Source organism: Haemaphysalis longicornis, unplaced genomic scaffold, assembly GCF_048455015.1.
Source record: "Haemaphysalis longicornis isolate Haplotype H1 unplaced genomic scaffold, Haemaphysalis longicornis Haplotype H1 scaffold_2, whole genome shotgun sequence".
Classification (NCBI taxonomy): Eukaryota; Metazoa; Arthropoda; class Arachnida; order Ixodida; family Ixodidae; genus Haemaphysalis; species Haemaphysalis longicornis.
In genome coordinates this window covers 164,422,578-164,448,723 of record NW_027526295.1, presented here as the reverse complement: position 1 = coordinate 164,448,723, position 26,146 = coordinate 164,422,578, and the positions used below count along the sequence as shown (strand labels likewise).

Below are 26,146 nucleotides of genomic sequence, written 5' to 3'. Positions count from 1 at the left end.
CTTCCAGGCGTGAAGGAAAGGGTGCACGCGTTTATCGGAAGTGTTGCAGAGTGTCCTTCAATCCTTCTATCGCATTTTCAACCAAGTCCTTTCGCTGGCAAAGCATCGGCGTATGCATACATACTTGCCTGGGATCTGCATTTTCTTCGATATCTGCCACCGTTTCGAACGATTACTCGTGCGTCGATGATTCACTCGTGCTTACTAAGCAGCGCCGCATCATCGCTCCTCTCTCTTGATAAAAGGCAGCGCTCCACTGCGATTATTCGCGACGTTTTCTGATGAAAATGAGCGCTTACAATCTCGGCTTCCGACGCAACAAAAGAAGGTGTTTGCATGGAAGTTTCCCCAAAGGTATGTTGAAGCCAGAAAAATAAAGACCACCCCCACCCCACCAACGGGGGCAAAAATAATCGCAGCTGTCGAGGAAACCTGAGTCGGACAGATATGGACAGAGCCGAGATTAGAAAGAAAGGGAGGGAAGGGGGAGAGAAGAACGGGAGGCGAGGGTGAGCAAAAAAATTAAATAGAAATACTCGATGTATACAAGCGAAGAGTAAAGCAAGAAGCCCTATATTTATACTGTGGGCGAACCTTCGATTGCGGCGGCCAGCCGACGTCCGCCGCCCCGCCTGCATCCTTCTCCCTCATCCCTTTTTCCACTGCGCTGCTCTTTGTCCCGTGCGTGGAAGTTTCGGCGGCGGCCCAGCCACGGGGCCGGGGATGGAGGTCGGGGGCGCCGCTGTGTTTTCTTTCTGTCTGACTCCCATCGATGTTCTCTCGATTCTGCCTCTTCCTTCTCGTCTATTCGCGTCCCCGTGCCATGTGCGCGCGCTATGTGCGCGAGCGGCCGCACATGCCCCTTTGTTTAGCCTAGCGTAAAGCGCACCCGTCGACCGTGCGCGTCGTCCCGTTCGAAGAACGCGCGACGGAAGACCCGGGCGCAGGCTTAGCACGTAAGCCGGCGCCGCCTATAAGACCCTGCAGGAGGAACTGGCCGTTCGTTTGCGGCCCGCAGGAACAAACATACTTGCACTTGCACGTGCCTTCTTTATTTGGCGCGGTTGGGTGGAGGGACGTCCGCAGTTTTCCTTCCCGTGCGCATGGTTCCTACGAACGTGAAGATGCCGACGGTCGGGCACTTCTGGCCTACGGAAAATAGGCTGTGCGTATAGACGTTTCGGATGCAAAAGAAGCCGACTGTGTGTACGAAAAAAGAAAGGGAAGGGGGGGGGGGGGTGTCTTAAGACAGCTCTAACTGTAGGGTAATAAGGGCCGAGAACAAAATACTTCCCAAGCAAACGAAGTCGTGCGGAGGAAACATGAGGGTTCACGCTGAGTCCCGCTCGTCCTGGTGCGTAATTCGCGGCCCAATTCGCTATCTCCCATTGGCAATGCAGGTCGAGGAGGATCGCTGTGTGTGGCCACGAAGGACAAACCCGTGACAACGGGGGTCGAAGCGACGGGCAGACGCGGAAGCGAGTAAGCAGAGCTCACCGTGAGAGCTTTCGAGCCAGGTTATATGCTCCACTTTTTGCCTGCCTGTGCGTTGCTTTCGGCAGGGGCTCTTGAAAAAAGTGCTCACGGGGTGTAAACAATAAGTGGCACTTGCCTTTCTTTATCTTTTGTGGACGATGGAAGGAACGAATTCTACAAATGTCCCGGGTAGGGGGTCAGCAGCATATTCAGTCATCCGATACAGTAACGAATACTATGAATGGCTTCTGTCGTGGTAAGTATATATGCGCAACTTTTCGTGTCTTGCCCTCCCGTGTGATGAAACCTTTACAAAATAGACACCTTTGTTTGTAACGCCCTCCGACAACATCTGCTGGCTTCAAATTACTCTAAGCAGCCTTCAGTGTCCTTTACATATACGGATGAGAACTGCTCATTGAAGCGCAACTAAGTGGGAAAAAATGCGCGGCAAAATTTCAGTTTTTAACCCTTCCCCACAATGCGAAAAGTCCAGCGAGACTCATCAGCTAACCTGCGTATGTGGTCACGGGTTCGATTCCCGACAACGGTGGATATTTTTATGACAGAGGCGAAAAGCAATGACGCCAGCCAGCAGGGGATTTCGGCCCACGCCATAGAATCACAAAAGGTGTGAATCAGAGTACAGACTTGGGCTGTTTGGTACATTACGACGATGAAAACCACGTGATAGACATGGACACAAGCATAAATAAGGGAGATGTGGCGTAGTTTTTCTTGTCGTAAGGCATAAATCAATCCGTATTTTAAAAGCGTAAGCGTTCTTCTTTCGATCTTGGCTCGAGGAAAGTAGTCTGTAACGCTTGAAGCGTAAGCCTTCCGCCGCATAAGGAAATGATGTTAATAAAAATCTCTAAGGCCTTCATATTTTCGTATGACACCGCCTACATTGCTTCTAAAAATATACAGTGACAGCTTGTTAATTCAAACTTCAATAGTTCGAACTTACGGATAATTCGAAGTGTACGATTTAGTTGGGCCAAGCTTCATAGAAGTCTATGAACAAAATATCCAGTTAATCCGAAAGCGAGTAGGTTCTACCATGGATAATCCGAACTACGCGCCACCGTGCACGCCGGCGGCTTGGCGCCTGGTACAAGGCCCGCTTGCCTGCACACGATGCTGCGCTGCGTCCGGAACGGAACGAAGAACGGATAAAGTAGGGAAAATCGGGTAAAACAAATCCAAATTTGACCATTGATTGATGGTGGGGTGTTACGCGCCGACGCAACACAGGCGATGAGGCGCGCCGTATTGGAGGGCTCCGGATTAATTTTGACCACCTGGTGATCTTTAACGTGCGCCTAAATCTCGTACACACGGGCTTTTTTTGCTTTTCGCCTCCATCAGAAAAGCTACCACCGAGGCCAGGAATCGAACCAGCGTCCTCATGCTCAGCAGCGCAACGCCTTAGCCGCCATGGAGGATGTTTTGGAAGACGTCTAGTCTGCGGACTACGTCGATGTAGACGCGAGTGTAGTGGTGTGTGGTGAGCTAATAGGTGAGGGCATCATATCTCAGGTCAGAAGCGCAGAACCTGTGGCTGCCAGTGACGACGTGGAGGAAAAGGACCAAACACCAGCGCGGCCACCCGCTGTGAAGTCGTGACCAAATTGAATGCCCCCCGTCTCTTCTTCAATTTTGAAGAAGGAGAAGAGAATGCCTTCCGCCACATTCGTTCGTTAGAGCAAAAAGCGCAAACTGAAATCACAGATGGTTTCATATTTCAGCTTGTTGGAGTGCCCTACTGTTTCCCAAGCGCAGCGTACTGTCGTTATTCTTCACTTTCATTGGTCCAAACTCTCATTAATTCCAACTGAGGCGGCAACCCCATGCGGTTATAATTAAAGAAATGTTGCTGTATTTTCTTAGCAATACATTTGTTTGTAGCAGTGAAGCCAACTTGAAAAAAAAAATGATGTATAGCGCTCAGGAGGGATACGTGGGGTCTTTTATAAATGCATATAAACATTGCTAGAGCGAATATAAGTTAATACCAGCTTTCTTATATCACCCCTGAAAGCATATCTCGCATGTCGGGCGAGCAACTGCCGGCAAATCACGCAGGGCTAAGTCCACCCAATTATAAACATCATCACCATCACCATGTCTCACAGGCAATGCGTTAATGTATTCTAGTGAATCTGACGTTGAAGACGGTGCATGGTGTCTTATGCACGGCCTTCATACTTCGACTCCTTTCCGAATATCTAAAAAAAATTCTAAATTCTACAAAAATTCTAATTCTAAACATTCTAAAAACATTGTCTCGCCGGCAATGCATTTGCTTATAGTTGCAAAGCTGAATTTAAAGCTGGGTGTGTGGAACAGCGGCTTACGCATTCACGGACAACTTCCACTAGGGGGTTTACGTAATTATTTTTGCTTTCCCAGTCAAGCACAACCATTCCAAATACACTAAATGAAGCAGACCGCACCTCGCTATGAGGAGCTTGTCTAAACTTCAACTTTAAAGGAAATAAGTCTTCATAAGTGCACTACGGCCATAGCACAGAAATGCCGTAATGAGCTGTTCGAGCTTTTAAAAAGCCTTACGCGATTGCCCACCGGTAGGACGGCGTACGCGGTATACCGGAGGCGAACTTGTCTGAGCTCGACGAATGGGCGTAACTACATTCACGGTCACGTATTTCTAAAGCTCTCGTAAAACTAGAAAGTAGGTTGGTTGGCGCTGTGCCATTTCGAATTCCGCTAACCGGGTGCCCAGATTCGCAACGCTACTGAAACCGGCATTGCGAAAGAGGAGTGGTTCGCGAGCATCCGTGCCTGGGTCTTTGTGCGTGTATTGTTTCTCTACTTTTGGAGGTGGAGTCACAAAGACGCTGGGCGCTGCCAGAAACCGGCCTTTTCATTCAATAGCCCATTCCCTGACATCGCATTTAAAACAGAAAATCAACACCAGAATTTATAAGCGAGCAGTAATAATCATGTACGTGGGCCGTTTTAGTGTTTCACCTCCATCAAACTGTGGTAGAATTTTAAACTCGCAACATTGCTTTTAGTGCCCCGAAGGTTTCCACCTAGCGATTATACCGGTTGGTCACCTGCGTTCGCAATACAAACGTTTAACGGCGTCATTTGACTAAACGCAAGGTACATGCTGAATAGCGAAAACCGATACTATGCAATTTTTGTTTAGCCTGTTTCAGGGAAGCCTTGGTCTAATTATCACGAGCGCGCACACCTTAAAGCCATCTGTGAGAAGGCTGGCCAGACGGTGCCTATGTAAAAGGAGTAACGTAGCGAAATGGGCGGGTCGATGTGCATTTATCTTGTAAAACAGCGCTTGTGTGCCCTTTCCTTTCCTCAGTCCTTGTGTGTCGGCGCTGATTTACTAAATACCGCTACAAGGATGATTTCGGCGGCGATTGTCAAGCTCTCATTATTGAACTGCGCGCCGTTTGTTCCCGCCCTAGATAATACTCGTTGTTTTTATCCAGTTCAGGTAGAGAAACAGGACGAACAAACTAACTTGCGAACAATTTTGCAATGTGCATGAGATGTAACGTACGGCAACAAGCGGCCAGATCTCTAACCTGGAGGGAGCACTCACCAAGAACAGAAGATAAAAGCAGAGGTATCTTGCGTCTGCTCAAGTGTCCTGCTCTGATAAGCATTGCGGCCCCACCATGCGACCTTGAGGCTCGATATGACCCAGGGTAGCCAAACTGAGCCTCTGTGTCCGTACACTTCGCTAGTTAAACCCACACCGCAGACGCCGAGACGCCATCCGTGCCCGCGCAAGCTAAGCGGCCTCCGCGAGTCACGTTGTTGCGGCCGGCGCGAAAAACGTCATGCGATGCGACGTCGCGCGCGCGAGAGCCATGTGCATTCGGTTTCCCGCGAGAGAAGACAGTGCCTCACCTTCAGAATCCTCATCACGGCGTCGTCAGCGTAATCCTAATCGACTCCAGTTCGTCCCTGCTAAGGGGCCACCCAACGCGACGACACACCGCCGGACAGCGCGGCTTCGAAACACACGGATCCTCCGGCGAAACTTCGCAGACGATCGCTGGCCAGCGCCGCCGACATAACTCTTTTGCCGTTTTTGTTTCGGTTCCTACATGGCTTTTCCGGCGCCCAAGTGGAGAGGGCGTGCGACGAGAGCGCAGCCGCAGCGCCGCATCGGCGCTGCTGTTGCGCGAGAGAAACCAGCGCGTTTACCGGACGTGACGTCAGCTAGTGGCTTCCCCCAATCGCAGAGTGAGCGTCTACACTTGTGCTTTCGGTTTTGTTCCTTCACGGCGCTAGCAGACGATTGCGGCGGCAACGGCGCGTGCTCGAAGCGTTGCGTGCGTGTTGTACGCGGGGCCAAAGGTGACGGCGCGCTCAAGGAAGCAACGCGTTTGCCGTCTTGGGCGTTCGTTACGCAACGACTGCGCCAGCCAGCACTTAGCCTCGCGTACGCAGCCGAACGCGTAAGTTGTCGAGTTGGATCGGGACGATCATGGGGGGCTTCTTCGATACGCAAACATCGCCCACGCGCGCATGCCAACAGCCGGCTGCGTGAGCTGCGTTGCAGAACGTGACAACTGTTCGTCAAATATGCATAACGAGCCTGGTCTATCCACTGAAAGGACCGAAAAATGTGTTCCTGGAGTGCTGCGCGGCGAAATTATTATTGTGGGAAAAAACAGGACCTTAATGACAGGTGCCTCTCGCTCAGCCAGGATTTGTTTGATGCAACTTCAGCGCCGTGCTTGAGCGGGAATGTCGAATCGCCTTTCGTGGGAGTCGGCTTCACAATTAGGCCATACTACGACTATGGATACACGTAAAGTCGTCCTTGCTTGGCGGAAACGACGTTGGCCAGCCTGTTCATTAATCACAACCCGTGCCCTTGGCACCAGTGACTGCGTTGTGAAAGCCCGCCGTAAGAAACGCTTAGTATAGAACCCATGGCGTTGACGTTGGCTGTGTCGCCAAGAATTCCGTTACCGGTAGCCACACGTTACCACACGCTGTTCCGGTTTTGTCTTCTTATTCCTTACGCGCCGCATTGAGAGCAACAAAACGGAGCGCAGGACGTCGCCTGCATGCAAATGCCGCTTCGCCTTAATTTTTTTTTGTTTTTGGCGAACTACAAATTACAAACTATAACAATTGGTCGCTCCTTTCCTGTTTGAATGCGTAATACATCCAACTATTCAGTGGCATAGAAATCCCAAATTAAGCGTGCATGCACGTTCTGTACGAAAGACATTCCAAACCGCCCGCGCAATTTCTATGGCAAGGAAGTAAGGAGTTGCTCCAGAACGTGCGATGTGACCTCTAGCAACATCTTGAACTCCATTCAAAACAATTATACGCAAACCCACAGACAATCATTGCCTCAGTGTCCACATTCGTGTTGAAATGTTGCCACCAAATTTGCTTTTGGCTTACACACAGCCCTTTCAAGCCTTCCTTCAAAACGTCGGCTTTTCCGCAATGCATATAACCTAACAGTGAAGCGACCTTTATCGACCTCAACCAAGGAGGTTAAAAAAAATTACCTCAACAACGGCGTTTCCGGAAGGAACGGCGGATGGAGCGACACCCTGTTCATCAACAACTGATAGCTATATCCTATTGCTGTAAAATACACTTAGTATTATTTTAAGAGTTCATTCTTGGAAGCTCGGCGTCTCATGTATCAATACTTTTAAGAGGGATTGAACATATTAGGGTATTGGATAAAACGTTGCGCAGTGTGTCTAGCACTTTGGCGTCCTTTGAGGCGTAGCGAAGTGGCACTCTGCCCCTCTTGCCCCTTTTTTGCGAAGGCCTTTGCCGTTCCACTGGGGCTGCATCTCACGGAGTGATGAAAGACTCGAGGGGGAATGATGAGGCGCTGTAAATCCTGAAGCACTGATGCCGATTTTGTTTATTGAACTTGCCGGGATATAGGGGTCTGGACAAAGTGTCCCGGCGGAGTGGCCCTGATGGCGGTTGGCCGGTGAAAAGGGTTGTATTTCTTGAAACCGCATCGACGTGGCCAAGAGTCGCATTCTGGCGACCTCGTCTTTAAATCAATCAGTGGAGCGGCTAATAACTCAGGTAATTCTTAAAAGCAAAGAGAAACGGCTAAAAAATGAACGGATATTAGCTCAAACATGAAGCGCCCCTCTCCGCAGAAACAATCACTGCAGTTCAGAGAGCAGTTTATGAGATAGGCTTAAATAAGTTAGAAAGCTATCGGAGAAAACAGAGCGAGGACGATGGCGAAAGAAAAAAATGACCGCGTATCTGCTCCTTTCGTTGCAAATGTCGTCAAAAGACGATAGTCATTGTAGACAGCCCCCCTTTGCTTTCCCGCTCACCTCACATGCTGTTCCTGTTCTGTCGCGCTCATCCCAAGGTAAACACACTAAAGGTTTGCTCAAGGCGATATGAATTTAGCGCGTTCCACTGCTACAGGCCGGGTTCCTCGATGCCAGCGCTACAGTACGGCGGAGACGCGTGTGAATCGAGGCGGCCGACTTCAAGGTTTATAGAACCGCGTTGCCGTGCTCCACATACGTTCCAAGCATAACGTGGAACCTAGCTAGTGGAACCTTTCGTTGCTGTTGCCGCGTTATTTCTCATATGCCGCCAGGAGGTGGCGCGGGCAACAGCAGGCGGTGGTTTTCTGCAGTAGATGTAAAATATCATTCGCTATCGAAAAACCATGCATCCATTAATTTTTTAATAAAGAAACACTGTAAATATTCCTTGTGTACTAAGTTTCGGTCCTGTATTTGCATAATTTCTTGTTCATGTTCAACAAATTTGACAAGTATGAACATGTAAACTGGCCTTAGACGCTCACATTTGGCTGTGAGTATATAAAACTATTGCGCAGTATACATTTTACTTTGGCCTGGTGGCTGAATCGAGTCACAGAAAGACAGACGGACAGAGAGACAGACATACATACAGACCAAAATTTCTGGGTTTAAGTAGCCCAAGAAATACTATCGTCTTTAAAAGACAGTACAGGCGCTGCACCACCAGCAGTTTCTTTCGTCCTCGTCCCTGTATTGTTTTCCTCGATATGTACAACCAACTATCCCAAACACAAGCTTTAGTTAAAAAGCTGAAGGGGCAGAAAGGGTCCTTGGCCGGAAATCCGGGAATAAGGCATTCAGTAAGCCACGCGTAATAATCGTGTTTTCTGAAATCTGACTTATTCATTCGCAATATCCTTACAGGCCCCTTGATGGGGCATTCAGTACGCCGTGCATTTAAGTACAAACAGAAGCAAAAATGAAAAAAAAAACAGAATAGCAACTTTCAGGCACGAACAATACGAAGGGGTTACATAATAAGATAGGGGGCGTAATATAAAAAAAATGAAATGCCCACATATATTCGGAGTAATTATTCAGGCCCACAAAGCCTCTCTGGCATTGTTCTTGCCCCACAATCCGAAATTACGTTAAAAGCTCGAATACGGGAGTTTTCTGCAATACTATTTCCTGCGCGAATCTCGCTGTAGACAGAGAAGAAATGGCGGAACTTTCGCGTGCCTTGACGTGTTGGTGTGTGTGCGGGCGCTTCTATAAACGTGTGCGTGCATGTTTGAATGTGTGGCCAAGGTGCATGACTTGCTATTTTTCTCGCTTTATTCTCCTCGTTTTCATTTCCTCGTCTGAACTTTCAGAATATTTGCTTGGGTTGGCCTCTTTCGTTGTCAGCAATAATTCTCTCTCTCTCTCTCTCTCTCTCTCTCTCTCTCTCTCTCTGTCATTTCCCGAAGACAAACCACCAGCTGCACTGGATTCATATTCCCTCCTTTGTATTCCTAAAAGGTAATATACATACTCATCAACAAATGAAATGCAACTTTCTATTCACTGACTTCTTAATACGTTTTTGTGATACGGTACGTCCCGTCAGTGCGCAGCAACGTGCGCGCTAAGGGTGCGTTGATATTTCGCTCGTCTTGTTAGGAGTGGTGTAGATCCACTTTATCCCTCACTTGTCACTGGTGGTATCACGATAATATCAACGAAATAAAAAAAAAATTGAAATGGGTGCTTTAAGCGCTCCAGATACACCCCGGCTAAAACAATGCTGGTCCTCGTGGAAGGACACCATCGTATGTGCAACGTGTCTGGAAAGCACGTACAGACAGGCTGTTCCGTCGCTCGCCCCCCATAAAAAAAATGCTAGCTTCGAGAAGGAATCGAGCGCGAGACCTGGTGTGTAGCTGCGCAATGCGTAAGCCTCTGAACCACCGTGGCGGCAGCAACCGCTTATTCTTAAGATATTAATGAGATCACCGCCATTAGCCTCCTTTTCAGACTGACTGGTTAAAACATTACAGCAATTTCTAGTAATCAAACAGTCGTAATAACGTACTAACTCCCCCTCCCCCTCAATCACCTATCCCTTCAGCGCGCTGTTACGACCACATTCATTTCGAACTGACTGGTCTGTCAACGTCTGGTGCTCCTGCTCCTGCTTCTGCTCCCCAGCCCTCCTCCACCTGGGATGCAACACCACTACACTGCACTACACTACACTACACTACACTACACTACAGTACGCTACACTGCACTGCACTGCACTACACTATTGCTGCGAGCAACCTAATGGGCACTATCTACATAAAAAAAACTAATCTTACGGACAAACTCTAGTTTAGCTTTCGAAAGACGCTTCCTTTCTCCTTACCGCAGTAACATGGTCGAGAGGATTCTTTTGTTCCCGTTCGGCCGAAAGCGGGGGGGGGGGGGGCTTTGCATTCGGACTGCGCAATTTCTTCCAGACACCAACGGCTCTCCAAGCGAAGGGAAAGGCGGGGAATCGGAAAGAAAGAGGTCTACGGTGGCTTATAAACCATCCGTCAAAGTTTCGCAAGTTCGCAGCGACTCAGGTTTCTTTTCTCGGCCCTGAAACGGATTGCTTCGAGGTTTAGAGCAAACCAGCCCTTGGGAACTTATAAGAGATGAAATGCAGCCGGCCGCACGTGTTAGCTTGTTCGCTCAAAGTTGCGTCAGATGCGGAAATCACTCGGAGAGACTAGCACCCAGACAGAAGGACAAGATGAAGAAGAAAGCGCTCGAATGGACGAAAGAAAAGCAAACGAAGGAAACGATGGAGAAGCCAACTCCCACCTACGCTGTCCCGTTGAACGGGCAGCACGTACGTTCTCGGGGCGACCATGTTACTCCTGCAGAGTTGGCCGAACGGCTTTTGCGGAGCCTTCCCGTGGAATGGAGCGACTGGCCAAAGCCTGAAGAGAAAAGAACTCAAAGAGAATGGAGAACATGAACGGAATACAATTACCGAAGATAAAAAAAAAAAACGCGAAGGGAGAGAGAGAAACGGACGGTGCTGGAGCAGCCAAGCTCATTTCGCAAGAGAAGTATACAGCCAGCGCTATCTGCCAAACAGCGCCCACCGACCCATCCAACCGTAAAGCAATTGGATTTCGCAACAGCGTCTCGAGAAGGCGTCGCCCAATTCTGCGCGCGTCTCCTTCACAGTTGCCACCTGCACTTCAAGCGCGCATCGTCAGAAAAAAACCGCGAATAACGTGTAGACAAGCAAAAGCGACGAAATGAGAAATAATAACCACGGGAAAAGCGTCAAAGGGGAAGGCTGACAGTCGGCAGATTACCCGCCTGCCGCGAGGCGAAACCAGACCCGCGAACACGCGTGCGGGGGATGTCATGTTCGGCGCCCAACGTCCGACAACACAGTCCCGGCCCGACAACATTCTGCCAAAAATACGACGCGTCGTGGAGTGACTTTTCGTGTACCGACGATTTCACCCTTGCCGTCTCACCCCCGCCTTCGGGCTGTAATTGCCGTGTTCCATCGTGCTGAGCGCGACCAGCCTCCGGGAAAAAAGAAAACAGGCAAACGTGGCGCTGCAACCAACAGCGCTTCTCCCGAAGAAAAGACAGGGGTTACGTGAAGATAGTGCGGACACGGCCCCTCGATTTCTTGTCCCAAGGGGCTGAAAAGCCACTAATCGCGTTTCGTTACCAGTTTTATAAAATTCCTCTCGCTATCTTTGATTATCATTATCATTTTGCCCGCTAAGTGTTTGCGGTGGGTGAATTAATTCTGCACTTCCGTGTTTGTGATTCGAAGAAGATAAGAGAAGGGATCGATGTTTATAAGCGACGTCGACGTGCCGCGCGTCTGTGTGCATCTCTTTGTGTTTCTCAAGAGTCACCGACCTGGCACCCTGCAGGGAAATCGAAGAGCAGGTGGAAGCAGGCATTGAGAATATTTTAGCATCGGATGTCGTTGCAACACTACCGTATCGAATAGAAAGCGTTTAAAAAGAACGAAAGCTATTAGACGCAACACCAGAGTTAGTCACATGCACTGATGAATGACCAAATTTGCTGATGAACGACCGTTGCGAAGATGGCGGCGCGAAAATAAAGCAACTACGAGAAAGGTGATTGGTTCACGGAAAAATACGAGAAGAAATAGTAAAAGTTATTCATAACTGTGCGGTTTAGGAGCGCATTACCACAGGCACGTCAGTTTACACAACTATAATGCAGGGAGGCAGCGGTGAACAGAATTAAAACCTGCTACAAGAAATGCGCGGTGACCCCAGGCTCTGTTCGGCGCCCGGAATGACGTCACAGGTCACGCCAGTTTTCTGTTCACATTCCACAGCGTTTCGCAGGCTGTCCCTAATAGCTATCGCTGTAGTGCGAGAGTAATAAAAATGCACCGAGGGATGCTCGGCTGTTACTTTCCAAGCAGGGTTTTACGAAATAAAAAATAAAGCTGTACAATTTACCTGAAGCCTATTCTACTGAGCGAACCTGTGCCGCCCTATTTTCACAGTTTGCAAACGCGTAGTGCTGGTGGTTGAACCGCGGCATTCTCACGCTAATTTTATTTGAAAACATCTACATACTGATGTTAATCGTCCACCTTCGTCCTCTCATACCTGCATTTCCGTAGTAACGCTAGCACATTCGACTTGCGGAGCCTCGGCGACGACGACTGTCGATGTGCCGCCAGGCATTTCAAGCCCCATAAGCATGTAGGGCACGGTGATATGGAGAGAGAACTGTTGCAACTATCCCGCCCTCGCATTCGTGCCCAACGAATGGGGGCTGTGTCCAGAACAGCAGAAGGCGGCAACGCAAAACGACCCCCCTGTCCTCCCCTCCTCGTAGTAGTCTGCGCGCTTAAGAAAATCCGTGCACTGTCCTTCGCCGGCTTTAAATTTTTTCACGCTCTGCTCAAAGCTACAGCTTATTGAAATTAGCCTCATTCGCTTGGCCGCTTCCGCTCTCGTCAATTAACTGGTCAAGGGTGTCAAGGCAGCAACACACGCATCCACGCGCACGCACTCAAGCACAAAGGCCACTTTATCGACAATCACATTTCCCGCTACGTAGTGTAAGCAGTGACGACCTTGGTGCGGTACAAAACAACAGAGTAATCAGTGTTAATTCATGTAAGCGCTCAAGTGGTGCGATCAAACACGACCACATATAGGCCTTCATACTTTGGCATCAGATTCCGGATATTGCCCCTGAAAATAGTGTCTTCTCAGCCCCGCATCTGTAGGGACAAGGCCGGATGCAGGGACAAGGCGAGTGAATGAGGTGCCTTCGCATCTAAAACAGAATGGCGCAGAAAGTGTCCAGCACGTGCGAGATGACAGAAAGCACAACAAGAAACAAAAGTTAAAGAAAAGGATGCGAGCTGTCCCAGGAGAAGGCGCGTGAGCACGGCGAAGGAGGGAAAATTGAATTGCACTGAGCAAACCTCTGTGCTATTCATCGAGAGTAGAGTGTGACAGATAGGGTGACAGCGTGAGGGGGTTAGCAAAGAGCGGAGAAGCGCGCTACAGCCCCTGTGGCAAAGCACTGCTCTGCACATCCGACAGCATGGAACTGCTTTGAATCTTATTGTTAGCGTCGGCCTCATTTACGTGTTCCGGCACAAATGAAAGAGGAAACGAAGCATTTGGACCTCATCATTCACTGTCATTACTCAAACTTTCATTCAGGCGTATTCATTCGTCACATTCTCTTTTCACGCCGCAGCATAAAACGCTTTCAGCCTTAAAATCGTTTGAGCGGCTTATAATAACCAGATGGGTTTTTGTCGAATTTATATTTTAAAGTTAGGGAAAATGTGTTTTTTGCTGCATAGCTTAAGCTCACCTGTGCACAGGCCTCAACGACAACACGGATACATTCACTAAACCAAAATAGACAATTTAGGGCGATACACCATCGTCAAAATGGGCATCGCATCGAAAGATAAAATGGGCCTGAGCAATCCTTGTCCAAACAGGTTGCTAGCTGTGCGGGCGCCCTGTCACATACATCCGCCACCACTCAAGGCCTCCCGAAACGAACGAAACGCCTTGCCATGTATCACTTATCGAGGGGCGCACCTTCCGCAAGCAATTTATTTCGTCCGCTTTCATTTGCATACCTCTCCCTACAGCGCAACAGAATTCCAACAAAATCCCAATCACCTAGCGCCAACGAGGAGTGCGCAGGCGTCGGCGACGCGACGACTCGGACACCGTCTCGATTATCACAGCAACCTCTCCCCAGCCGCGTGTGTGCGTGTCTTCGCCCGGAAGCTCGCTTGCACACCCAAAACCCACCTTCAGTTCAATCTTCCGTCCTCGCCAAATACGAAAAAAATAACGGGAGAGGGCGCAAAAGAATCGGTCGCGGCGACGAGAGTTCAGAGCTTCCGCATCCTCCAAACTACGGCTCCAGTGAGACGGCCATAAATTGAAGTCGGCCTCCGTTTCTTACACTTTGCTGCTCCCGAGGCAGCGTGCCGATTCCAGGAGCCCCCGACGGGCCTCGTTTGGACGCCGTCGTCAACCCGTTTGACCGCAGATGGAGGAGGCGGTGGCGTGCTCTCGGCGCTCCGCGATTTATGGCCTCCGCGGCCGCCAGTCGGGGGGGCTTCTAATAGAAAAGGGCGGCCGCCTTTATCCCCAAGCACGTGAACCTCGCAGAAACGTGTGTGTGTGTGTCCCTCCTTCCTTTCCTTTCTTTTCCTCTTCCTCCTCCCCCTCCTCGCATACCTGCTCCCTTTTATGGCACTGCAGCCGCTACTTGCTAAAGACCGCTAAAGCCGCCGCTCCGACCCCGTGAAAGACGCGTGGTGAATGACTGTCACCAAGTGTCGTGGCGGCGTATATAGTAAGCCCCCCCCCCACCCTAAAAGATGCACTTCCTTAGGTCGTTTATGCCGCACCTGCTCCCATTGCGCAACGTTTGGAGGCGTTCTCGAATTCATATCCCGCGTTTGCCGTGCAACGTTCTATGCGATCGGTGCGAATTCCGGTGGAAGGAACGGGACGTCACAAGCGTCATTGAGTCCCATCAAATCGCTTCCTCTCGTTTTACCCTTTGTGTGCTAGAAGGGGGCGTTTTGAGAGCGTGATGAACGTTAGGTGACGACGATTCATGAGCATGATGATGAGCATGAGTGTTTCAACAGCAGCGCAAAACAGCAACGGTTGGAGATCTATGTCAGAGGCGGTATTCCGTTCCGGGATAGGTACAAGCCCGGAACTTCCGGTGTGATGCAAAACGTAGTTAAACGGGTTGATATGCCGCACCATACCTCTAGAATGACATAGAAGATACCAAACCACTCTTATTTACAAAAGTAATGCGCGGAATCGAGCTAAGAGAACATTTTACAATGAAAAAAATCATGTGTCTTGAAAAAAATAGTGACATTGTTGTGACTCTAACCCGGGGCATCTGTTCCGACACCCGCGGTTCTACCAATAGGCTAATGAGGTTTTTTTTTCTTTACTGCACGGAAAACTTGCAGTTATTGTTACACACCACCAAAGTTAGCAGTCATCCAACAAGATATAAAGAAGAAGAAGGTGAGGATGATGCACATTACTGTAGCTAAAATAAGGCTGCCCATCAGAACTCTGGCAAGCAGACACACGCGTCCAACAGGGGTGGTATTCCCGTGTTTTGTCCCTTTTGTGTCCCTTTCAAAAGTGTCCCTTTTGAGCGAGCCCTGATTGGCTAAAAGCGAACACCCGGATGTGACGCCATGCAAGCACGGCGGAGCTATGAGCCGTGGCTACTCAGAGCAGACGATTTGGAGCAGACGATTTTTCGTCGCCTTTTTGTAGGTTCGCTCGCGGAACAATAAACACATAAAAGATACTCTGATACGGTTTCAGTTCTTTAAAATGCGTTTGCAAGAACAGTTACGATATTTGAACCAAAGGCCCACTGCTTAACCGGAAGTACGTCACGATGAAAGGGACGCAAAAGGGACGTTTTCAAAAGGGACAGTTACGAGAATACCGCCCCAGATGCAGACACTGTGGTAGGTCACTTTGCGCCGCACAAATGCTCCGCACCAACGCAGCCTGCTCCCGACAAATGGCTTCGTTGGGCGAGGGGGTTCCGCATGCCGGTCAGTCATGCGGCCCTTCCACAAGCTATACAATTCCATCACAACAAACATCATAGGGCACTCCATTAGTATCTCAAAAAGGCAAGGTAAGAGAACGGAGCACTTTTAGCAGTTTTATAGCAGCTATGATGATTTGACGATGACGATGATTATTATGATTATGGTGATGATGATGACAGCGAGCACGACGAGATGGTTATGATCATCTAACATCACAAAGGGTTTGTTCGGTTACGGCGGTGCTTCGTTTCGTTGCACTGTGTGGTTGTGCTTTCATCATTGTAGCTCTGTCGGTCCACGAAGAAGATTCACCAATCAAAGGATAATCATGCTCGGACTAGCAGTGTAGCAAAGAACAGATAACGTTCAAAACACTACAGAGACGAGCAAGAGGCCCGAAAGAAACAAAAAAAAATGGAAGACGCCATCCTGCGGCGGTTTGCCGGTGCAGTATTGCTCTTGGTAAGCTTCAAAATAATAATAAAGAAAAGAACGGAGAAAAAAAGCGGACCACGCAAAGCAAGTCAAGGCGCTGAGAATACTACTAATGCCTTTAAAATATTATTCTTACGTTCTAAGCACGCGAATACCCGAGTCTTTCGCGTCATGGCGCCAAACCAATATTTCCTTGTTTTAATTTGTTTGTTTGTTTCTCCTTAGATTTTCCGAAACTCTCCCTGCAGCTTCTATCCAAACGGCCACGGACGGCCACGTTAGCGGATGGCCCCTACTTCGAGAGAAATAGTCCGATGCCACCCCTCTACGGGCTCGTAAACACATGCCGGAAAGCGTGGTATTTTTCTTGGCATACGACTCTCGTTTCTAAAGTTTAGTATGTGCTAGCAACAGCGTTCCATACGGTCCGGCAATTGCCGGGCGTGCAAACGCGGCTGCCTCCATTCTGGCGACGCATTAAAGCCGAGCTATTGTGGCCCGCCTGCCCGACTACAAAGCACACTTTTATATGTAGAAATACAAAGAGTCGCCAATACTTTTACACCATCATCGTCATAGTCCTCACCTTGCCAATACTTTTACACCATCATCGTCATAGTCCTCACCTTCATCAACCTAGCTTCTACTACAGGATGAAGGCATCTCCCAATGACTTTCAATCCCTCCTAACCTGCGCTCTCCGAATACATGCTTTGGCACTGAATTTCTTTATCTCATCCCTCCGTCGAGTCATCGAACTCCTGGTCCCGTCTTTCGGTAGCCACTCCGTTACTCTGGTAGTGCAACCGTCGTCGATTCTGTCATTAGTACGCTGTCATTACATGACCTTTGACCCATTGTCATTACATGTCCTGCTCAACTCCGATTTTTTTTTCTCTTGATTTAAACTGGGACGTCGTCCACCTGGGTTTGTTGACTGACTGATCCAAAACGCTTGTTTCTTTTCCTACGCGTTACACCTCTCAATCTCTTTTCATCGCTCGGTGTGCCGACTCAAGTTTCCTTGCGAAGCGCGTATCAGGTATCCAAATTTCTACCCCATCTGTCATCACCGAAAACGCTAATTGGTTGTATACGTTTCTTTTTAGTGGAAGAGGTAGCCGACTGTTCATATTTTCAGCGAGATACAGAGAGAGAGAGAGAGAGAGAGAGAGAGAGAGAGAGAGAGAGAGAGAGAGAGAGAGAGAGAGAGAGAGAGAGAGAGAGAGAGAGAGAGAGAGAGAGAGAGAGAGAGAGAGAGAGAGAGAGAGAGAGAGAGAGGAGAGAGAGAGAGAGAGAGAGTAAGCAGCTGTGCCTCCTCACGAGTCAGTGGTTTGCAAATCCGCTTCCGCCACGGTAGCACGTCGGCGCGCCGATTTGTTATTTATAATGCCTCGCGTCCAGACCATATGTTGGCTACACTCAACAAACGGCCGGCGTGCTCCACGAGGCCCGCGAAGGGTTCCAGAAGGAGCGGGAAAAGCGATCTGCTCGTGCAAGACCTGCTTATTTACGACCATCCTTCCCAGACTTCGCTGCGTGGGAGGAGGGAGCGGGCTGACTTCTCTCTCCGCCCCAATCAACGGGCAAGGGGCGCGAATCGGCCGTGGCTTCTACATCGTACTCGACTAGCGTTTGGTGCGTGTACACGAGTTCATGTCTCGGCGATAGAGCTCGTGCGACGTGATGGATGTGCCTGTCGCATGCCTCATGCAACAGACGGTCTCCAGGGCGCCTGCAACGCCTCCTCGCCGAAACGTCGCCCTGAACCCCCTCGTCGCCGCCTGCTGGCATCCCGTGGAGAGCCCTTTTATGCTGGGATACGGAAATGAAGACGCGGCGCATCAACAAAAGCAAACCGACATCAATTGAAGCCCTAATGTACACTACTGTCAAGGCCATCATTCTAAGCGGAGTACCGCATTGTTCCCTACGGCACACACAAGCGATGAGATATAACTGAAATTCATTGGCGCGGCCGAGGTTTTCCAGGCGAGAATTCCTTGGATATCATGATGACGCATTGAAAACTGGACAGCCCTTAATGGCGCTTTCGGTGCCGAAGCACGATGGTGGCATTTTCGGTCTTCAGTGCGAGCCCAGCTCGCTCATACTTGCAAATAAGCTCACGGCGTCCGAACACGCTTGCTGAAGCTGAATAGGCACGTTGAGCAATGTCCGGTGCTGTAAAAATTACTCAACGTCTACGCCCAGGTGACGCCATTTGGGGCCTATCTTTTCGCGTCCCCATACAACTGAAAGCCAAGGTACCCTTCGTGTGTGTACGTACGCATGTGTACGTGCGTGTGCGTGTATGTATGTGCACTCCTTTCCCCTTTTCACTCCGCCTTCCCACTCCTGCTACTGCACTTCATACTGTACAAAATATTCTATTCTTCTGTCAAGGCGCGACAGCTACAGAGAAAAACAAATTCACGTAGACTCAAGTTTTGTAAGCTTTGTTTTTCCATTAGTAGGTAGTAAATGTGGGATGCCTGGTTCAGGGGCGTTCTACAAAGCTAAACTGCGCCTACCAGACGAAACACAAATAAGGAATGCACGCACGTGAGTCAGCGCCTTGTGTCTATGTGCCTTGTTTGCCTTTCGCGAACTTGACGCTGTTTGTTTCTCTCCAGTGCTTCTTTCTTGCGTGCGTCGCTACCCGCCGCAACTTACCATAAATAGAGCGTCAGCTGCAGCTGCTATGAGTGCACTGAGAATGGCCTTCGTTGTTCTTTGAGCTAACCAGTTCGCTGCATTGCAGCGTATACGCGAGTGAAGGCCGTGTCTCACCCATCTCTGGTTCAAGGCCACAAGAACAGCGGTAAAAAATCGTTATAACGAAGTCCTCGGGGCAGCAAAACTGGCTTCGTTATAAGCGGAACTTCGGTCAAAGCAGGTATGAGTTTCTCTCTATACACTACAGTGAGGACAATGAAAAACTTCGAATAGGGCGATTTTGTTGTAACAAGGGTTTGCGGTAGTCGGCTGTGAGAACACAACACAAGGAAACCAACAATGCTCAGAGACGCTAACAGCTGGTAGGGTGCGGTCGTAGGAGGGGACATTACCCGTCGAAGACGCGACGTACAAGGTGCGTGCGCGAACGTTCTTTCTGTCCGGGCCGTTCCCTGCGGCTACGTCAGCCGCCGGCGTCCTCGCCAGCGAAAGCCTTTCTTGGAAGGGCGGAACGCGGCGAGTGCGTGTGCGGGCGCTGCAGCGCCAGCCTGCTCTGTGTCAAGGTGATTGGTAGGATTCTCGCAAGACAGGAATCCGGCAGCGTAGTACGCGCTCGACGGGCCGCCGCCGCCGCCGACACAGAAGTCGGCAGGCCGACCTCCAACTCATCAGACAAGCCATCCACGCAGGCTGCCACCGCTGTCGTATACGGTGCCGGCGTCTGAGCAGAAGTAGCTCGCGTCGCCTCACAGCCCAGGACGTTGTCGACGGGCGCACTTCAGTGCAGCAATGCAAGCAGCTGATTTTAAAGGTGGAAGGAGTGCAACAAATTTCAACATGAAGGAGGAGGCGAAACGTTTATACTACATACAGTTCATTTCACAAGCTGCGTGAGACACAGTGGATACTACACGGCTTGCAACAAAGCTTCCCAAAAAGTGTGTTTAACTCACCGTGAAGTTCTAGTGTCCGGCTGAAGAAATCGACAGAAGGCGTTAGGGCCTTGCGGTTCCACGTGGCCAGTTGGGGGTCAGTTATGCCCTTCCAAGGCCCAAACGTATATTGTCGTTTTTTTAGGGGCGAAGCCCCTCAGGGGCTCGGGCTGTCGGCGTCTCGTGGTGTCGTCGTCGTAACCGTCGTCTCATGTAGTCACGGTACTAAAACACCGGGATTACGCCTCACGCTAGAACGTAACGTGGGCGTGCTAAAAAAACACCGGGATACTGGTTTACGCCTCGCGCTAGAACGCTTCGTGCTTCAAAGACAAGAGACTTTTACAGCAAAGCTGTATACCTCTACCCCCCAACGGTTTAATCTCCGTTGGCAAAAACACCAAGGTGCCAAAATACGCTTATGCACTGCATGCTTCGCCCCTCCCCAAGTTTCAAGTTAGTGGAGATAGCCCGGGTTTTTTTTTTTTTTTTTTCGGCCGGTCACTGTAGAATGTGACGATAAGTTAGACCTGCTCTAGCATCCACTGTGGTGCATGCAGCTCGTGAAATGAACTGTAGTAGTCCAGCCATTCGTGTCAGTGGCGGTGGGAACTGAAGCCTCACCCGTTCGCTGCAGCCAAACCACATGTGCAGCCCACAGCTTAACAATGCCCCCCCCCCCCTCCTCCCCCCTCAACTGAGGGACTGGGTAAGAAGCATTCGCGGGAGACCACAAGTGAGGTCATAGGTCACATGCGTTACGCTCGTTGCCCAGTCAAATTACGGATGTCGTACCGCCGCGCTGTATGCGGAAGTTGTTGCTTGCTAACCTTTCACAGTAGTCTTGCGGTATCAATGTGTTAGACTATTGAGAACGTTTAACGTAGGCAATTCACAACTGCCTAGCAGCATTCCATACATCTTTCTTCTCGTCTGGGGCTCCTTACCCCTGACGAATACCCCTGCAGACTTGTAGCCTTCGAAACATAGCCATCATTAGCTGTAGTCAACATTTCGTGTTCGTCGTGTCCGACCCGGTTTTCGGTGTTTTCTTGCCTTGTACCGATAAGCTCGCCATTTTCCACGATAACAAAACATGCTAATAAGCAATTCTAAGCTGTGTCACGCCCACTCAAGAGCAATAACGAAGCCACGGTTCCCTTAGATGTGCAGGCTGAAACTTTGGCTATCAACTGTGAGTCCGCTGCGGACGCCTTTCGGGCTTGCAAAAGCGACGGGGGAGGCCGCAATGAACTATGTCGATACGTGTCATAATGTCAAATATTTTGCACTAGCAGCTCAAATTTCCCACGTACTTACCAAATGCCCGCTTTTGTGTCTTACGTTTACGCTAATGCGTGTCATATTGGCAAACAACTGCGGCTAAAAGTCACCCAAACACCTACATGCTGCTTTTTGTGTGTCTTGCTTTTCCGCATAGCGGGGGTGTCGTTAAAAAGCCAACTTTAAAACGTGTGCTACGCCAAGAAAATAAACGTTCAAGTAATGCAGTGAAGCCGCCTTTTGACATTGCTAGCAGTCGGTCACTGCTAGTCGGTCCGGCGATACAAAGGGGAAACCAATAGAAATCATCATCAGCAGCAGCAAAATTTGGCAAAAAGATAAAGATATAAGGGGGGGGGTGCAGGGGGGGGGGGGGGGGGGGGGGGGCGGGGGCAGAGTCTCAGGGAGGGCTTCGCAGACCCCTTAAATGCCCGCGCGGCCCCCTCAAGTCCACAGAACCGATTTGAGAATCCTTGGGCTAAAAGAGTCTTTCCAGCACTGCGCTGCCAACATCGCTCCAAAGGAAGCTGACAACATCAATTACTTCACTTCTAAGCAAGGCGCTGAATGTGCCCTTCCCTGCGACGGACCTCTTTTGGGCGATGCAACGGCAAATAGGCCACAGAGCGTTCCATGTTAAAACAAATGTTCTAATCGAAAACGCCCTTGGTTTGCCTCTGCAGCTGCCTCGAACGATTTGCAAATAAACTGCAGGCTGAGTAATACGCGGTGCTCCTGGAGAAGCTGCAAGCTATAAATAGTCAGGCCCTTCAGTTCCCCTGTTACGTAGACCCCGTGTCGGACCAGCACTCTGAATCGGTTACGGCGACCTGCAGCCACGTTAGCAGCGATTCCCGTTGACGTGAGAAAAGATGGTCGCGTGAAAGTAGGTCATCTCATCACTCGATCACCGCCGCTTTCTTTCTTTCATTCAGTGCCTGGGAAAGGGGGAGTCCCGTACATGCTACACTGTCCAAGAAGTGTACGCAACAAGGGCGGCTGACCGACATTGCCGATAGCATCTAACCCCGTGCAAGATTAACTAAGAACAAACGCACCATGGGCGCCTCCGCCCGGCCTAGTTGCAGCGGGGGCAATTAATCAGAAGAGCGAGCAAGCCAGCAGCGTGGCAGGCAGCTACCGCATACTGTGGGTCGTCCTGACTGACCTGTTGCCGACTTGTGGCGCGTGCGTGCGTACGCCCCCTCCGAGTCCGGCGGGCGCGCCGCTGCAGGGGATGGCGAAACTACGTCGGTGCCCGAGGGAGATGCGGGCGAAACCACGGAAGGCGCCGGCCGGGCGAGTCTCGGTTCGCTTTAGGTCACCACAGGGTTATAGGCAGAACTGGGGGCGCGGAGAGATCCAGCCGGTTGAGAACCTCGTTGAAACGCAGGGGTCGCAGTAGAGTTACACTTTAGATGGCAACGCACTCACATCACTTTCTCCACAAAATCCGTTCGGCGTGTCCACAAGGGGAACGGTCCCAGAAGAATATTTGTCGGCGTCGATGATCCTGCAATGCCTCGTGTCGAACTGGAACTTCTAGAGGGAATCACACAAGAGACGGAGGCTAATCTGGTGACCGGAAGGACTTTTAAACGGGAACACAGCGGGAATTTTGGGATCTGGCCTGCCTGGACAGAACGAAGGTCGTTGAGGCGCAATGACTGATCTTAGAAAAAGTCACTTGGAAGAAATCACGAAGTACTCTCGTAGATGGGAAAGCGTGCGACTTCGCGACGACGCACAAAGCTGCTGAGGGATAAGCAAAGGTGGAGAGTGGCGACTCCTCGTCTTTGAAGTGGCGCTGAGTCGCTCGGCGCGGTGCCAGGCGAAATAGTCAGCGAAGCGTCAGCAGCACTGCAGCAGCAGCGGCAACGCGCGCGCGTTCCTGCGACGGGAGTGGGACTGGCGCGCGCCGGTGTGGGCCGAGTGCCCACGTTGGGCGCGCGCGCACGCGGCCCGGGCAGCGACAAGAAAGAACGAAAGAAGAGACGAGGAAGCACCCGGTGAAGAAGGGAGCCAGGGGAGAGCAAAATAAATATAGGAATCGGGGCCGGTGGGCCGGTGGGCGGACCCGGGGCGCGCGCGAGGCGAACAACGGCGTCTGCCGCCGGCGCAGCGTCAAACGCAGCAGCCACCGTTTGCACCCGCGTGTGGGAGTGCTGTCTTACTTAGCGCGGCGGCTTTAGGCTTTACTGTATACGCGCACGCTGGTCCACCCGCCGTCACGCGAGAAACGGCGACGGGGCCTTATATAGAGCACCTAGCGGGGAACCAGATTAACTGCGCGGAAGCTGAGTTTTATGTACTTGCGACGGTACACAAAAGCGTAGGTGCAACAGGGAGAAATAAGCGCGTGGTGGGAATGGTGCAAACAGTGCGCGGTCTTCGATATATGAGCACGCATGCTGCCAGAACCCTGGTACATAACACTCGAAGGGGGCCGGAAAACACTCCGATGTAATTGTTAATTCGATACACGAAGTGCACGGTGTGCTAAAAACAAGGGCAGTGTTAGGCTGCTTGCTTTCAGCCATAAATCGAACCCGCCGCGTTGGCTCAGCTAGTGGCTATGGCGTTGGGCTGCTGAGCCCGAGTTCGCGGGTTCGATTCCCGGCCGCGGCGGCCGCTTTTCTGGTGGAGGCGAAAAGCGAAAGCGCCCGTGTGTTCGAGATTTCGACGCACGTAGAATATCCCCGGGTGGTCAAAATTAATCCGGAGCCCTCCACTTCGGCACTCCTCATCGTCTGCGTAGCGTCGGCGCTTTAAACCTCATAATCAATCATCCATGACTTGAAATTACTTCACCCACACCTGCTGGTTAAGCAAACGTGGAAAAAAAGGCACGCTTTCCCGCGCGAATGAGTGAAAATATGAGAGGACAAACATGCAACTATTAGGCACAAATGTTAATGATACGCAAGAAAAAACCTTGAAAATAGCAAGAGCAGTGACATTCGGCCCTACAAAAGAATTGGGGAAAAATAAACCAAAGACAAAAAGGAAGTTGGAGAAAAGTTAACCAAAAACGGTAGCTTAAGGGCAGCGAAGAACCTTGCTATTGGCAGATATAAAATGTATGTACCGAGAGACGATATTGGTAATAGAACTAAGGGCTTGGGTGAGATAATAAAAGCAGAGGAAATAACCCGTGCAGCTTGGTATTTTAGCAACGGTATAAGCGAGGGAAGAGTACTGAACGGTCTAGGACGGAGTGGAAAAGGCGCTCGTAAGAATGAAGAGTGCAAAGCTGGTGGTGCTGGAGGAAAAACTGCAAATCCACTATGGGACAGAGGTAATGTTATACAAAGTAGGCTGTCAAAATTATTCTCGGAACGCCTCAGGGCATTGAAGGTACCGAAAATTCCCGGCCATGTATAATTCGCTCAAGAATTACCGACCATTCTCTCAGCTGTGTACAAGTTATACAGCAAGATAGTTAGCCGCAAAGTATTACCCCAGATTTCGTGCAACCAAAGGAATAAACTGGACTTAAGAAAGCCGCTCATCAATGTACATCACTGTCATTATCCTGGTAATGAAGATATTCGCAAAGTATTTCTCTCTACCGGAATGGTAAAGTTAGGATGAGGGCGAGAGAACTTAAAGCTGGACCCCTCTTCCAAAGCGCTCAATTGTTTTTTTTTAACAAGAAAGTGTTCTATTCCGGGATTCACGAAGACTTCACTTGGTTGGTCGACTGAGGTTCGACTTGTTTCTGTTCTTTTTTTTTTTTTTTCTTTTTTTTTAACTTATGACACTTGCTTTGTAATTTGAAAACGGCAGTGCTGCGCTGCCATAGACGTGTGTACACGGGGTAAGGTCCTCGTCAAGCCAGCGCCTGTGCTGGCTTTTTGACCACACTCCTTGCAACGTGACATGTATATACATAAATGAATAAATGTGAACTTGAATTTGAAACGTCATATCCGTCACGGACGTGACGCCAATACAACGAAGCAAGCGGCCTTTAAAGGGTGCACCCCTGCACACAGGGTCTTCATGCGGGAAGCAACCTTTAGTACTAAAAAGTACGTTTTACTTCGGGTTGTTCGTTTTCGGGTTTTATATTTTAACACGAAAGTGTTTTATGCCGGGATATACCAAGATTTCACTGAAGTCATATCCTTCACGGAAATGACGCCAGTACACCTTTGCCGAAGCGACCCGCCAGCAGGACGTCGCTCGCCAAGCACACCCACAAGACAGCCACCGACCCGCAAATCATGCTCAGCTGCAAATTTCGCTGCACATTTTACTTTCGTGTTTTGTCGATTCCTATGAAGAGGAATCAACCACAGTTTTTTTTTTTTTTTTTTCAAGTATACGATGACAAACCTGCACTGCTATAAACAGCTGCCGGTGAATGAACAGACTGAGAACTACGCTTGTTTCATTTCCCTAGGCTCGTTAAGGATCTAAAATCTAGCTGGGCTTGTCGACAATACATGACAAAAGTTTACAGCGCAGAACACTGTCGAAGTGGTAGGAATAGAACAACAGGGTTCGTGCCGCTCCGTTCTGTCTTTTCGTCCTTGTTCTGCGCTGTAAACGTGCGCTCAGGATCGGACAGTTCACTATACTTTAATTGGTATTCAACAAAACAAACAACTAAAACCCCGGGCAGCAGGTCAGGCATTTGGCAATTGGGTTCCTATGAAGTCAGCTGGAATCCAATCGAGCAATCCTGACCACGCGAAGTTGAATACGCCCATTGCCACAAATCAGTAGGCCGTATTTTCCCTTGTAATACGTTATATTTGCATACGGTCGAAAGACACGTTTAATATCCGTATGGAAATAATTTCCAAAGGAAGCCAGTATCGCCAGATATCAGCAACGGGTTCTCGCAACAACCACCCGTTATTTCCCAGACTACGTTTGAAGGGCGTGGCACGAAGTATCCGCAGACC

The 26,146-nt window shown here is 49.9% G+C and overlaps 1 protein-coding gene across 10 annotated transcripts in view; it reads right to left on the bottom strand.

The window, feature by feature from the left end:
- LOC144169428 (tensin-3-like) overlaps positions 1 to 26,146 on the bottom strand; it is a 292,831-nt gene that overhangs the window by 180,921 nt on the left and 85,764 nt on the right. The window contains exon 1 of one of the 10 annotated variants that reach the window (XM_077698579.1): positions 22,399 to 22,411. The exons of 8 other annotated variants lie outside the window; for them this stretch is intronic. Coding sequence is in view for 1 of the 2 variants with exons in the window: in XM_077698575.1 (XP_077554701.1) it covers positions 5,383 to 5,397 (15 nt within the window). In the remaining variant the exon portion in view is untranslated. Of the gene's footprint in view, positions 1 to 5,382; positions 5,568 to 22,398; positions 22,412 to 26,146 lie in introns of those variants that run through there. One more of the 10 variants, XM_077698575.1, reaches the window with a different exon arrangement.